Source organism: Protopterus annectens, chromosome 13.part0, assembly GCF_019279795.1.
Source record: "Protopterus annectens isolate FY-2018-M chromosome 13.part0, PAN1.0, whole genome shotgun sequence".
In the NCBI taxonomy this organism is placed as follows: Eukaryota; Metazoa; Chordata; order Ceratodontiformes; family Protopteridae; genus Protopterus; species Protopterus annectens.
In genome coordinates, this window is record NC_056747.1 from 835,988,139 (window position 1) to 836,002,997 (window position 14,859).

Below are 14,859 nucleotides of genomic sequence, written 5' to 3' on the forward strand. Positions count from 1 at the left end.
GAAGTATACAAGGGATCGTGAATAGGAGGAAGTACATGCATAGCCTTGGAAAGTTTTACCAACTGAGAGCCCACAAGGATAGGGTTACCACCTGTCCCTCTTTGCGAAGGACAGTCCCACTTTGAGCAACTGTGTCTTGTGAAAAAACCTAAAAAATGGCAAATGTCCTGAGATTTTAAGACAAAATATATTTCTTAAGTTTTCTAAAATAGTTGCATAAACTGGTTATTTTGTATCTGAACCATAAATATTATATGCAATAGCATAAGCAATGTAAATGCTATAAAAATAAGCTTTTATTTTGGCAAAAAAGTAAAGTTCTGTCCTTTGTACTTGCTGCGGGTATGATTTGTCCTGCAAAATCTCATGTTTCTACAAAAAATGTCCCACTTTGGGCACCTGAAAAGGTGGCATCCCTACACAAGGACTGCTGTAGTCCTTAAAAAATGACCTAGAATGAGCTCTCCAAGCAGAGCTAATTATGGTAAATAAGTAACTTTCATATGCTGATGTTCATCGTGTTATACTGCTGCAGTCATCACACTTGGGTTATCCTGTCATCAGGCGGTCCCGCAGTCGGCCGAATCCCAAAGCCTTGGTTCCGCTTCGGTTGTCGTCGCTTCTTCCCTGACGTCAGTGCGACAGGGGTATAAAAGAGGCAGCCAACGCCATTTTCTTCAGTCTTTCTTGCCGTGCGGTGCCCGAAGCAGAAGCAGTTCGCAAGTGCCAGTCGGCCAGCTCCTGAGATTTTCGAATTGAATTTCAGCCCGAAGACTTCTCTAAAGCTAAGTACCCCATTGGGGAAACATTTCTTGCCTCAGACTGATGTCAGACAAAGTTAATAATTGCATTTCTTGTGGGAAGCAAATACCTCATTAGGATTTTCATTCTTATTGTATTCCTTGCCTAGGCCCAGACCACAATGTCTCTGGTTGTCGGTTTTGTGCTAGGTTCTACAAACGTACAATTAAGCGTCGGGCAGATTTCGCCCAGCATTATTTTGGCAGAAAATTTAACTATAGCATGCCGTCGGAGCAACTGGCATCAGCAATGTTTAAAAAACGTAAGGATAAGGACAGACAGCCAAGGCCAAGACCAGTTACCGAGGCCTCAGCCAGGCCTGACGCCGGTTCTCCGTTTTTCAGCGAGGCGCCTACGCAGCCCCTGACTACCGCTGATTCAGAAATTCTGACGGCCTCCCAGACCGAAGCAGCTGGGCCTCGGGAACCGGTTCCACCTCGCCCCTCGGACACCAGTCCTGACGGTGATCCGGAAATTTTGGATAGGCCTTTGGTTTCTGAAGGTGTCTTCAAACCGACAACTATCTCTGCTAAATCTTATGCTAAAGCTCTCTTGAAAGTTAGGAAGCCAGGTCCACACACTCCCCCACAGGCCCCTATGCCTAAAAAACAGATGCTTAAGATGGCTGAGAATTTAATTACCGTTATCAGGGGATCCCAAACCCCCCCCCCCCTGACAAAAGGCCTAGAATGGAGGAAGATTATCCTTCCTCTGACCAAGCATCCATTTCCGCAGGCAACTCTGAGGACCGGGATTACTCCTTCCCTCCTTATGAAGATTCAGATGCTGAAGAGTCCATTCCCTCTGTCTCCCTCCCTGAAGGCTACTCTTTTGGGGAAACTCTACACACCTTGAGGGAACACTTCCACTGGGAAGGCCAAGATTATTCTGACTCTAAGAAAAGACTCCGGGAGTTTCTTCTTCTTCCACAGCATAGACCCCTAGCAATTCCTCCAGTTTTAGACATTTTGGATGATGTTTACTCCAAATCTAGTCTAAACCCAGATTCCTTATCTCCAGCACCAGCTAAACCAGACAGATACTACCGAGTTCCTGACACTCATAATTTTCTGTATAAAAGTCGTACTGCAGACCCAGAAATCATTTCCCAGGGTCCCAAAGGGGTTAAGGCTTCTACTGCTAAGAATCCACTTCCTTCTGAAAGAGATTCCAGAGCATTACAAAGATGGGTAAAGAAAGTGTATACGTCTGCCACTTTGGCCATGAGGGCCTTAAACTGCCAATTTCACATGCTAAAATACCAACAGTACTTTTTTACACAGTTAAACAGAAAATGACCCCTCAGACAGATCAACCTGATTTCAAAGAGATGCAGGATTTGCTGCATGCAGCAGAACAGGTGGGAAAGCATACCTTACAGTGTGGTTTTGATTCATTGGAAGCCTCATGTAGAGCAGCTGTCACAGGGTCTGTAATACATAGGCATGCTTGGCTTAAAGAACAAGCAAAGTTATTGGATGCTCCATTGCAGAAAGATGTTTTATTTGGTGTCAAAGCAGAGGAAGTTTTAAAGAAAATGGAAGAATAGGCAAAATCTATGCAAACTGTTAAAGATTTTTTACAGGTACAACCTCCTCGTTTCAGCAGAAACTGTCCATCAAAAAACTGGTCCTTTCCTGCATCAGACAGACCCCAAAGAGGTAGGTACAGACGCCCAAGGGGCAGAGGCCAACCACAAGGTTCTTTCAGGCCTAGACAATGGCAAACAACATCTCAAAGAGGGGGAGATGAAAGATCTCAACCCTTCAGGAAACAAACACAATGACTTCCCTCTTCATCTGCCAAGCAAAATTCCCCTGGCAGCACCTTTGGGAGGAAAACTGGCTTTATTTCCACAAAACTGGCTCATTATAACAAAGGACAAATGGGTTCTGGATATTATTACCCGTGGATACAGATTTCTTTTCCACACTTTACCACGGATGAGAGGCATGCCAAATCTGCCTCCAAACCAGTGGGCAGAGGCACAAGCGCAAATATCAGCTCTCATGGATATGAAAGCAATTCAAAAGGTACCTACAAAGGAGCAAGGTCAAGGTTTTTACTCAAGACTATTTCTAGTCCCAAGAAAGGACAAAGCCTGGAGGCCCATTTTAAACCTCTCAATTCTAAACACATACCTGGAGGTACCCAAATTCAAAATGCTCACACTTCAGCAGCTTCTTCCCATGCTGGGCAAGGAGTCTTGGCTGGTAACGTTGGACCTCAGAGGCATACCTGCATGTCCCTATCAGACAAGATTGCAGAAGATACCTCAGATTCTTGGCAGGTACAACGCATTATCAATTCTCTGCATTGCCCTTTGGCTTATATACTGCACCCAGAGTATTTACGAAATGCCTGGCATCAGTAATTGCATATTGCAGACAACAAGGAATACAAATTTACTCATATCTGGACGACTGCCTGATCCAAGTGGACAGCGAGGACATTCTATTACAGCATCTGGCATTTGTAATACAGCTGCTCAGTTGCCTAGAGTACACAATAAATAAAAAGAAGTCAAAGCTAATACCCTCGCAACAAATAATATTCCTGGGTGCCAGCTTAAATACAACGGCCCAGATGGCTTTTCTCACGCCAGACAAACAACAGTTGACTCAATACTTCAAAAAGGCAACTTTTACCCAGCTCACTGCAAGGAAAATCCTGCAGGCATTGGGGTTCATGGCATCCTGCATTCAACTACTCCCATATGCAAAGCTGCATATCAGGAAATTACAATGGTACCTGAAAAGTGTATGGTCTCAACACAGGCACAGCCTTGAATCAAGTATACCTCTCATTCCATGCCTTCAAAAAGAGTTCTTATGGTGGGCTCAAGCATGTCAAATAAACAGGGGTCTTCCTTTCGTCTTACCTCCAACAAACCAAACTATGACAACAGATTCTTCAGACTACGCCTGGGGAGCACACATGGCTGGACAGTGCATACAGGGCAAATGGTCTGCAAAACAAATGCATCTTCACATCAACCAAAAGGAGATGCTAGCTGTGCAAAATGCACTGACAGCTTTCAAGGACCTCTTGCATCCAAGACAACTACTAATAAGGACAGACAACACCACAGTGATGTGGTACATAAACAAACAAGGAGGAACACACTCCTACCCTTTATGCAGACAGGCAATGACCTTGTGGACCACAGCATTGACTTACCAAGTGCAACTGCAAGCACAATTCCTGCCAGGAAAGGAAAACATATTGGCAGACGAACTGAGCAGAAATATGGCAGATCCTCACGAGTGGGGATTACACCCACAAGTATTTTCAATGATAACTCAAAGGTGGGGGTGTCCAGACATAGATCTATTTGCCTCCCCCAACAATTGCCAACTACAGAAATTTTGCACAAGGACTTATCACTCCCTAGCCTAGAAAGTGGATGCCCTATCATTCAGTTGGACAGCATTGGCAGTCTATGCCTTCCCACCACTACCTCTATTGAGCAAGGTATTATTGAAAGTCAGATCAGAGAGACCACAAATGATCCTCATTGCTCCGGACTGGCCACACCAGCACTGGTACCCATTACTAAGGAACTTGACTCACAGATCTCCATGGATCTTGCCTCAATTCCCACTACTGCTCACTCAGAAAAACTCTCTGATTCTTCACAGCCAGCTCAGAACTTTAAATTTAGCTGCATGGAGAATACCTTGAATTATCAATCAACACTTCTCTCAAAGGACGTCCAGAATGTCATTACAGAAGGCCCAGCACCAGAAAAACTTACTCAGACAAATGAAAAAGATTTTGTGCATGGAACCAGGCTAAAGGCCAAAATCCTTGGATACCTAACATTCCTCAAATACTGCAATACTTGACTGAGATGCTACACCAAGGCCTTTCATTCTCATCCATTAAGATCCATGCTTCAGCCATTTCAGCTCAATACAATACGGATCCTCCAATGTTCTCACACCCTTTACTATGGCAGTTTCTCAGAGGGGCTAAGAATATAAGACCCCCCAGAAAGCCTCCAACGCCAGCTTGGGACCTGAACTTCGTTTTAGAAAAATTAACACTGCCTCCTTTCAAACCAGCATTCTCAGCAGAACTACAATACTTGTCTTGGAAAACAGCTTTGTTGCTGGCTATTACCTCAGCACGCAGGGTCTCAGAACTACAGGCACTTATGGCAGTGGAAACTTTAATCATTTTCCATCAAGACAGGGTCTCTTTACGAACTAACCCTACCTTTATGCCAAAAGTAGTATCCAGTGTGGCTTTGAATCAGCCCATTCATTTACCCACCTTTTATCCAAACCCCCAGAATAAAGGAGAAAGACTTCTTCACTCTTTGGACATTCACAGACAGCTACGTTACTATTTAGACAAGGCAAAGACCTTCAGAAAAACTGACCAACTCTTTGTATCCTATGCTGCAGGTTCACAAGGAAAGGCCATTTCAAAACAGACCATCTCCAAATGGATAGCACATTGTATCCGCTTTTGCTACTCGCACCATGGGAAAGCAGTGCCTGTTAATATTGGGTCCCATTCTACCAGGGCTACAGCAACCTCAGCAGCCTTTCTCAGGGGGGTTCCAACCAAGGACATTCTGGAGGCAGCTACTTGGAGTTCAGTGCACACCTTTACCAAGCACTACCACCTTCCTTTATACTCAAAATCCAGAGCTGGTTTTGCCACTGCAGTGCTGCAGGGCATCCTAGCTTCGCCTAACCCAGTTTAGTACCAGCCACCCATCCATAGCTTTGGGATTCAACCCAAGTGTGATAGCTGCAGCAATATAACACGATGAACATAGTACAGTTTTGTACCTACCATAAATGTAGATGTTCGAGTGTATATACTGCTGTAGTCCAGGTTACCCTCCCACCATCCCCTCTACATACCAGGGTGTTAGTTATAGCTCCATGATCATCAATCTATTGGATGCATGTCTATATGGTGTATTTGCTAATAGTTAAGTACTATTGTTTATCTACTAAGGAATTTCTGCATAGCTTTTTGTTTTGCCTTCCTAGTTGGGGGCACCTGACATCTGGGGCAAGAAAAACTGAAGAAAATGGCGTCTGCTGCCTCTTTTATACCCCTGTCGCACTGACGTCAGGGAAGAAGCGACGACAACCGACGCCGGACCAAGGCTTTGGGATTTGGCCGACTGCGGGGACCGCCTGACGACAGGATAACCCAAGTGTGATGACTGCAGCAGTATATACACTCGAACATCTACATTTATGGTAGGTACAAAACTGTACTTTTTTGTTTTAGTAAAAATTGCATTAGCAGTTGTATAGTTTTTCCTGTGTAAACGTATGAACCCTAGTTACTAGCTGTTTCAGAAAATACTCTTGAAACTTTCTACTGTCCTTTATCAGCACTTGGTGTCACCCAAGACTGTCCAATTCCTTCATTGTCTTCTGCTGACTGCTGCTCTCAAAACCATCTAGTAATCCTTCCTTTTTGGGTCGTAATGAATTATTGGCAGCTTATCTTCTGATGTCAGCAGTGGTATTTGCATTAGTGTCTATACCTAGAGATGCATTCGTGTTGTGGAACAGATTTTTTTTCATATTGAATTAGCATGACTTAATGTATATTGCAGCAAGAGTAAGGCACATGCACGTTTCCAAATGCCACCTAGAGAGCTGCTGTGCATGACCTTCCTCTCAGTATTTTGCTGTGCTTGAAACTAGCCTCTGACCTCCTTCATAAGGCAAATTGCATAAAGAAACATCCAGAAAGATGACAAGACCATTAGATGCTTCTTCCTCTTTCCCCTTGACTAGCTTTCTGTTGTCATGGATGTTAATTGAATGGAGTCCACGTTAACACTGCCCCCCCCCCCCAACATTAACAGTAAGTTTTGTTTCATATATCTCGATCTGCTTTCTGTCAGCCTTCGATGTCTGCCTCTGTGCTTCAGCTGCAAGAATTCGCTTGGCAGCCAGTTGGTGTTCTGTCTTGCTACAAGGATCACTTCTCTGAACAAACGTCTTGACTAGTCCTGAATGTTGTAGTCTGAATTCCAAGTCTGTTAATAAACATGAGTGACTGTCAAAACTTTTAATATTTGCTAGTTTATGGTACACTCAACAGTAATTTTCCTAATTTTAAATATTAAATTGATACTAACTGCTCTGTCACAATAAAGGATCATCTTTGCTCAGTTTTAAATTGAGGCCAGTATGCAGGAGGTATTTTTTTCCCTAATTTTTATTATCTCATTTTAGACAGCACTCGATATCCGGCAGTCTGTATTTGGTGGCAGAAACATCCATGTAGCTACAGCACATGAGGATTTAGCTTATTCTTCTTATGTTCATCAGTACAGCTCTGGAAAGTTTGACAATGCGCTGTAAGTACTTTGAAATAAATCATTATATTGTGCAGTCACCCTTAATCCATTTGTGCTTGCTTCTGAAATTGTACAGGAGGTTGAGAAATGATGATTATTTTAGTAATAACTTAACAGGATGTTGACCCTGGTCTATGGGTTGAACTCAAGACAATACAATACAAGGTTAATGGTTTGTTCTGCATAGGAAGCTTGTGTGTTCAAAAATCATCACCATGGTGATTTAATTTCAAAGGAGAAAAACTGCTCTTGGGAAATGCCAGGTAAGGAGCTGCTCAGAGATTTCATGTTGGTCCAGTGGAGGTGCCAACCACATAGCATGTGGGGGGACTGGGTTCAATCCCTAAACAAAAGTTAGTGTTTTCCTTTTCTGTTAATACAGTACTAGTTGAATGATTCGCCTGCACTGGATTTATTTTAGTAATCGGTGGTTGACTTAAGCAGGTGTGCACTGTTTTATGCTTTCAGAGAAGTGTAATGTTTAAAACTACTTTGTCTTGTCATCTGATGTCTTCACTTTCTGAAATATCAGCTGTATTTGAAATGATTGCAAGTAGCATTATTATTTTATGTTTAGGTTTATTTGGTACTACTTGATTATAAACTCTGTTATTGTGACCTTGTCTTTGTAAACCTGTTTATATTGTTTTTTTTTATAACCTAATTTCTGTATGTATTTTCATAGCTGGCAAATTGGAATGATGTGCTTTTCCATTGCTGTTCAGGCAAGGTGGATTTGTCTGTGGGATGTCTTAAAATGTTTCCCCAAGATTTCCCTCTTTGCGCAGTTTGCCCTGGAAGGAGGTGGTAGATTCCAGATAGTGATGCTGTTGCATGACTGCGTTCTAGAAATATGATCTTAAGCTGCACATGTGACAGATCGTGTGTCTGGGTACCCTTCCCAGTGTGATATGGTCAAGTCTGGCTAGCTAAAAGGTTGATTCCTCTGAAGAAGGGGTACTTACCTTGGCAATGGCTCAGCAAAGCCCTTTTCTCCACTGTAGTGCAATCTCAGAGTTGAGTTAGTTTATATAGTTGGGGTGGGTGTGAAGGGTGAAGCCCCCTGCATTGAGGGAGTTCTGGAGGGCAAAGCCCCCCCACCTGGGTGGGTTTGAAATACTGCGGTGTGTGAGACAGGGAAGTGTTGGCCAAGTATTTACTTTCACTGTCTCACATGTTCGCCAAAGTGAACATTCGATGAACAGTGTTCAGTGTTTAGCCATTTGATGAAAGTTTCATTTGAAGGTTAAACGTAGACCCATTCTCAGTGGGGGGAACAAGTGCAGCACGTTCTGATATTAGTAGTGAGTCACAATAATACCCGTTTTTTATTACATGATGACGGAGCTTTGTTTTGTCATGAGTTTCTTTTCTTTCTAGTATGTGTAGCAGGAAAGCCAGGATTACCCAGGGAGTTTAGTCTTTGAGAAATTAAATGCGGTTGAAATTTCAGGCATTCAGCAATTCTAAATGCAGCCAGTTTGTACTGAAAACAATTGCTTTCTGTTTTCTGTTCTTTTAAGTAGTTCATAGAGATTGTTTGTTAATTAAGTTCCATCATTTTTCTTTTCTTTAATGACAGAGCTGCATCACCAGGTTATATGTGAAGTTCACAGTGATACTAGCTAGTAATTCTGTTTAACAAGGGGAAAATATTTTTTCTGTGGACATGCCGTTTATCAGTGTAGAATTCTAGCAGTGAGAGTAAAAGTGGGAAGTAAACCATACAGAAGTTGTTCATAGAATGCATGCAGCATGTGTGCACATTCTGCACAGCCAGCCCCTTGATGCCTTTAAAAGCAAAAAAAAAAAAAAAATACAGGACCTCAGAAGACTGCACATGCTTTCTGAGGAAGTATGTAGCAGCCAGAAGGAAATGCAAGCTGTATCTTATAAAAAGAGATTTCATTTTTAATACAAACTGCCAGTTTTGAGTTGTCTTGTTTGAATTCACATTCTTTGCAGATTTTCATTTTCATTTTTATATATTTTTCCTGAAAATCTGAAGAGGAGACTGCTTGGGATTACGGTTCAGTTCACCAAGTCCCTTTTTAGAGAAATCTACTTGGAAGAAACTAATTTGTCAAAATGGCACTTCAAGCTTTTTCACTGACTTGCACTAAATAACTACCTCCACGTTTGCAGACATTCTGGGGAAGCTATAAAAAAATTGAGTACCAGTTCACATAATGAGGTTTCTTTGGTCAAGTTTTGCTGAAGCAGAACTTGAACAAAAAACCTGGATGTTTAGTGGACAGCAGTACACTGGGTGAACAGGGGGCTAGTAGCTTCATAAAGCATTTAAGAAAAAAGTATGCATGCATGTTCCTTGTCCGCAAGTGCTTTGCAGGAAAAACTGAATGCTTATTTTACAGCTGCATGTGTCATTGGTACTTTGAAATACTTTCAAGGCAAAACTGTAACAAAAATGTATTAAAATCTTGCAGTAATGATGAAGTTAAAAAAAAATCTTCAGATTGGTCAGTTGGTTTCCTCCTGTATGCCTATCAATTTTTGGTAAAATTGAAGAAGGTACCCCTTGCAGATGTATTCACACCTGTTATGATACATACTGTGATGCCACATACTTGATACAGGTGTACATGCTTCCTCTTCCACTGTTTGTGCGTGTGTCTGGGTGTGTTCTTGTGAGACTCTCAGTTCAGATCTTACTGCTGTCAACTAAGTTTACTTCCCTTCAGCTATCTTGCAAATTAGTAGTGTTTGTGTGACCGTGAGGTATCACTAGTCAAGTCCTGTAGTAATATTGCCTTTGTTGCATTTGGCAGCATTCATTCATTATTCAGTTACTTAATCCAGTTCAGCTCCATGGGGGAGCTAGAGCTTGTGCTACCACTCGCTGAGCACAAGGCTGACATGCTAATTGTGCTGCTCCACAACAATTAGTGTGTTTCCCTTGTACTGCCATTCATGGTAATTGTTGTGGAGCAGCACAGTGTAAAACACTGTCATTAAATGGCAGAGGTTCATCCTTTCTACTTAGCACTGAAGGAAGAAACATTTAGTCTACCTTGAGATGAAACAGAGGGCAAAGTATCTAGCTCAAACGCCCGGACTGCATTACCTGTAGGAACAGTGAAAGGACAGGTCACAGCTCAGCTGTCCTGCAGTTCAGTGTGATGTTAATTACCCTTCCCTTTATAGCCTCTGCAGGTGCAGAGTTCATTTAGTGATAGTGAGATTGCAAGCAATAGAAGACGGGGAAAGGAGTCTTAAGATTACTATGGCCACCTAGCCTCTGGTTCAGCATTTGGAGGCTGTGACTGGCCAACTGTTCTCTGGGTAGTACACCTTTAATCATCCCAGTCACTGCTAGAATGAAATCGGGGCCAGGGCATACCACAGTCCCAGCCTGACATGTAGCCTTGGTTTGTGAGTGTGTGTGTGTGTGTGAAAGGGGGGGGGGGTGCATTCACTGAATCTTAGTGTGCTAGAATCCGTGGTTGAAGTCTTAAGATGTCAGACAAATGTTTTGATGGCTGTTAGAAGCTAGAATCACAGGTGTAGAAGGCATACCATTAAGGAATATAGCCTGAAGCTAGCTCCTTACAGAGTTCAGGCCTGTCTCTTGTGTATGCCACCTTTAGTAGGTGCACTATTGTACACATACTTCCAGCTGCCCTGTCGCCTGCCCATTTCAGTATAACTGCAGTGGTGGTGCTGCGGTAGCGTTGTCGCCTCACAGTTAGACGTTGCCCATTCGATTCTCAGTTAGAGCGTCTTCTGTGTGGCAACATGCGTGAACGGGCGTTCCTTCGTCGAAGGTTGTGCGTTAGGCCCGGCAAGCCAGCACGTAAAACTCTGCTGCCAATCATTAGCGGACCGGAGTTCCGCTGTGGCGACCCCTAACTGGGAAAAGCCGAAAGACACAAACAATTAGCCTTTCGTAAGACCACAGATAACCTTTGCGTTGTACACTTGAATAGTGGAGTTAAAGCACCAGCTTCCCAGGAATTCATAACTACATTCGTAGTACAGCCTTTTCAGTTAGGGAAAGTCATGATTGTAGCTGCAGTAAGTGGTACAAATATATCTGCCTTTCAGACCAGTGCTTGACTATATAACTTGTCTGCACTACTTCAGATGGTCCCTTTTTCTGTGGAATATTGCTAATGCTTTGAATTTAAAAATGTACAGCTATTGGATAACTCTGTTCTCCGTCCTAATAATCTGAGGCATAGGATTGTGAGGTGGCAAGTACAATCAACAGAACATGCTGGAGGGACAGGTTCATAACCCAGAGACTGCCCATGTTATGAAATAGACTTCCAATACATGTCAAGCAGAGCACCTCACTGGCCCTGTTCAAGAGGAATCTTGATGAGTGGATGGGAAATAGAAAATTCACCCCGGGGATCACTCCAGTGACTGTACGTGATAGAGGCACTAGGGACCAAAGTCAGGTGGCACGATGCCAGGGTAATCCTATGGTCTAGGCTTGTAAAGGCTCCAGGGCCATTAGCCTAGTACACACCTATGAACCTAAGTACTGTATGCTTTGAGCATAATTATTGCGTTTCCTGTGCTACATGCTTTGCTCTGATTCCAAGACAGCTGCAACTTGTACATGCACAGAAGACAAATTGTAGTAGTCAAATTCTTTACATTTTATGTTTTTAATAAGGGATTATCTTACTTTGAGAGACCTTCTTCGTTGGCTTATACTTTGGAGTTATAGTGAGTAGTCATGCCTCGTTCAATTGACCTAGGGTTATTTTACCCCAAAACAACTAAAACTCATGGATGGCCGCAAGTCATAAAACATTTTTTGTCTGCCACTGTAAAACATTAAATTTTTTTCCCAGTGGGGGAAGCCCACTTGCAAAATATAAAAGATTTTTGGCAAGGATACAAACCCCTCCCCCATGCACCACCCCAGACATGAAGAGGGGTGTGTGTGTGTGTGTGTGTGTGTGTGTGTGTGTGTGTGTGTGTGTGTGTATGTTTGGCTTGTGCTTTTACTTTTTGGACAATAAAACTCGGTTGTGATATATATCCTCATCTCTTATTTTGCACCTTGAAGGATTTATTGGTTTCGTTTTGGCGCATTACCACTTTTTTGTTGTTTACTGTGTGTGTGTGTGTGTACACGCGTACACACACACACACACACACACACACACACACACACACACAGTGCAGTGAAAAAGTATTTGCCCCCTTCCTGATTTCTTATTTTTTTGCATGTTTGTCACACTTAAATGTTTCGGATCATCAAACAAATGTAAATATTAGCCAACGATAACGCAAGTAAACACAAAATGCAGTTTTTAAGTGATTTTATTTATTAAGGGAAAAAAATATCCAAACCTACAGGCCCCTATATGAAAAAGTATTTGCCCCCTAAACCTAATAACTGGTTGTGCCACCCTTATCAGCAACAACTGCAACCAAGCGTTTGTGATAACTGGCAATGAGTCTTTCACATCGCTGTTGAGGAATTTTGGCCTACTCTTCTTTGCAGAATTGTTTTAATTCAGCCATATTGAAGTGTTTCCGAGGATGAACCGTCTTTTTAAGGTTATGCCACAGCATTTCAGTTGGATTCAAGTCCGGACTTTGACTAAGCCACTCCAAAACCTTCATTTTGTTTTTTTAAGCCATCTAGAGGTGGACTTGCTGGTGTGTTTTGGATCATTGTCCTGCTGCAGAACCCAAGTGCGGTTCAGCTTGAGGTCTCAAACTGATGGCCAGACATTCTCCTTCAGGTTTTTTGGTAAAGAGCAGAATTCATGCTTCCATCAATCACAGCAAGTCGTCCAGGTCCAGAAGCAGCAAAGCAGCCCCAGATCATCGCACTACCATCACCATGTTTGACTTGTTGGCATGATGTTCTTTTTCTGAAATACTGTTACTTTTACGCCAGATGTAACGGGATGCACACTTCCCAAAAAGTTCAGCTTTTGTTTCATCAGTCCACAGAATATTTTCCCAAAAGTCTTGGGGATCATCAAGATGTGTTTTGGCAAAACTGAGACGAGCCGTTATGTTCTTTTTGGTCAGCAGTGGATGTTCATCGTGTTACCCTGCTGCACTCATCACACTTGGGTTATCCTGTTGTCAGGCGGTCCCGCAGTCGGCTGGAATTCCAAAGTCTTGGTCCGACGTCGGTTGCTGTCGCCTCATCCCTGACGTCAGTGCGCCAGGGGTATATATATATATATATATATATATATATATATATATATATATATATATATATATATATATATATATATATATATATATATTGCAACCGACGCCATTTTCTTCGGTCTTTCTTGCCGTGCAGTGCCCGAAGCAGAAGCAGTTCGCAAGTGCCGGTCGGCCGACTCCTGAGATTGTCGAATTTGAATTTCAGACTAAAGTGTTCTATAAAGCTAAGTACCCCATTGGGGAAACTTAACTTTTCTTGCCTCAGACCGATGTCAGAAAAAGTTAGCAATTGCATTTCTTGTGGGAAGCAAATACCTCATAAGTATTTTCATTCTTACTGCATACCTTGCCTAGGCCCTGATCACGACGTCACTTCTTGTCGGTTTTGTGCTAGGTTTAATAAGCGTACTATTAAAAGACTATTTGATTTCGCACGACACTATTTTGGTAAGAAATTTAACTATAACATGCCATCGGAGCTACCGACTACTGGCGTGCACAAAAACCGCAGGGATAAGGACCGACAGCCCAGGCCTAAGCCAGATTCCGAGGCCTCGGTTGATCCGGTCTCCGGTTCTCAGTGAGGCTCCGACGCAGCCCCTGACTACCGCAGATCTGGAACCCGAGACCGCTACGAATATTTTGATGGAATGTACTAGGCCAACGCAGCCTTTTACTTCAGGCCCTTCTGACGATTTACCTTCTAAAGACGTCGGTGCTACTGAAACGCCATCGGTTTCTGAAGGCGTTTTCAGACCGACTCTCACAGTTAAAACGTTTTCTAAGTCGAAGACTCCTTTTAAATCTAAAAAGACTGCACTTCAGTCTCCTGTTCAAGGCCCTATGCCTAAGAAACAGATGCTCAAAATGGCTGAAGATTTGATTTCTCTTATCAGGGGTTCACAGCCCCCTCCTGAGAAAAGGCCTAGACAAGAGGAAGATTCTGCTTCCTCTGAGCAACTGTCTATTTCTTCGGATTCCTCTGAGGACCAAGACTATTCCTTCTCTCCTTATGAAGATTCTGATGCTGAGGACTCTATTCCCTCAGCTTCCCCTCCTGAGGACTACTCTTTTGGGGAAACTTTACACACTATGAGGGAACATTTTCATTGGGAAGGTCAGGACTACTCTGATTCCAAGAAAAGGCTCAGAGAGATGTCCTTCAAGGATGCATCTGCAGTCCTTACAAATGGGTTGTCCTGTCGTCAGGCAGCCCTTCGGTCGGCCGGATTCCAAAGTCTGGGTCTGGCCTCGGCTGGTGTCGAACTCACCCGACGTCATCTTTGCTGGTCTTCGGGTATAAAGGCATCAGCCGACGCCATTTTCCTCAGTCTTTCTTGCCGCGTGGCGCCCGAAGCAGAAGCTGTTCGCAAGTGCCGGTCGGTCAGATCCAGAGATTACTACTACCGAATACTACTTCGAAGACTTCTAAAAAGCTAAGAACCCCGTTGGGGACTCTTTCTTGCCTCAGCCGATGTCAGAAAAAGTAAATAACTGTTTAACTTGTGGAAAACAAATACCTCATAAAGATTTCCACTCTTACTGTCTACCTTGTT

The 14,859-nt window shown here is 43.0% G+C and overlaps 1 protein-coding gene across 2 annotated transcripts in view; it reads left to right on the forward strand.

Annotated features, from left to right (window-relative positions):
• APPBP2 (amyloid beta precursor protein binding protein 2) overlaps nt 1-14,859 on the forward strand; it is a 1,023,983-nt gene that overhangs the window by 712,984 nt on the left and 296,140 nt on the right. For both annotated transcript variants that reach the window (XM_044054555.1, XM_044054556.1), the window contains exon 9: nt 7,023-7,147. In XM_044054555.1, the coding sequence (XP_043910490.1) occupies nt 7,023-7,147 (125 nt within the window). The remainder of the gene's footprint in view (nt 1-7,022; nt 7,148-14,859) is intronic.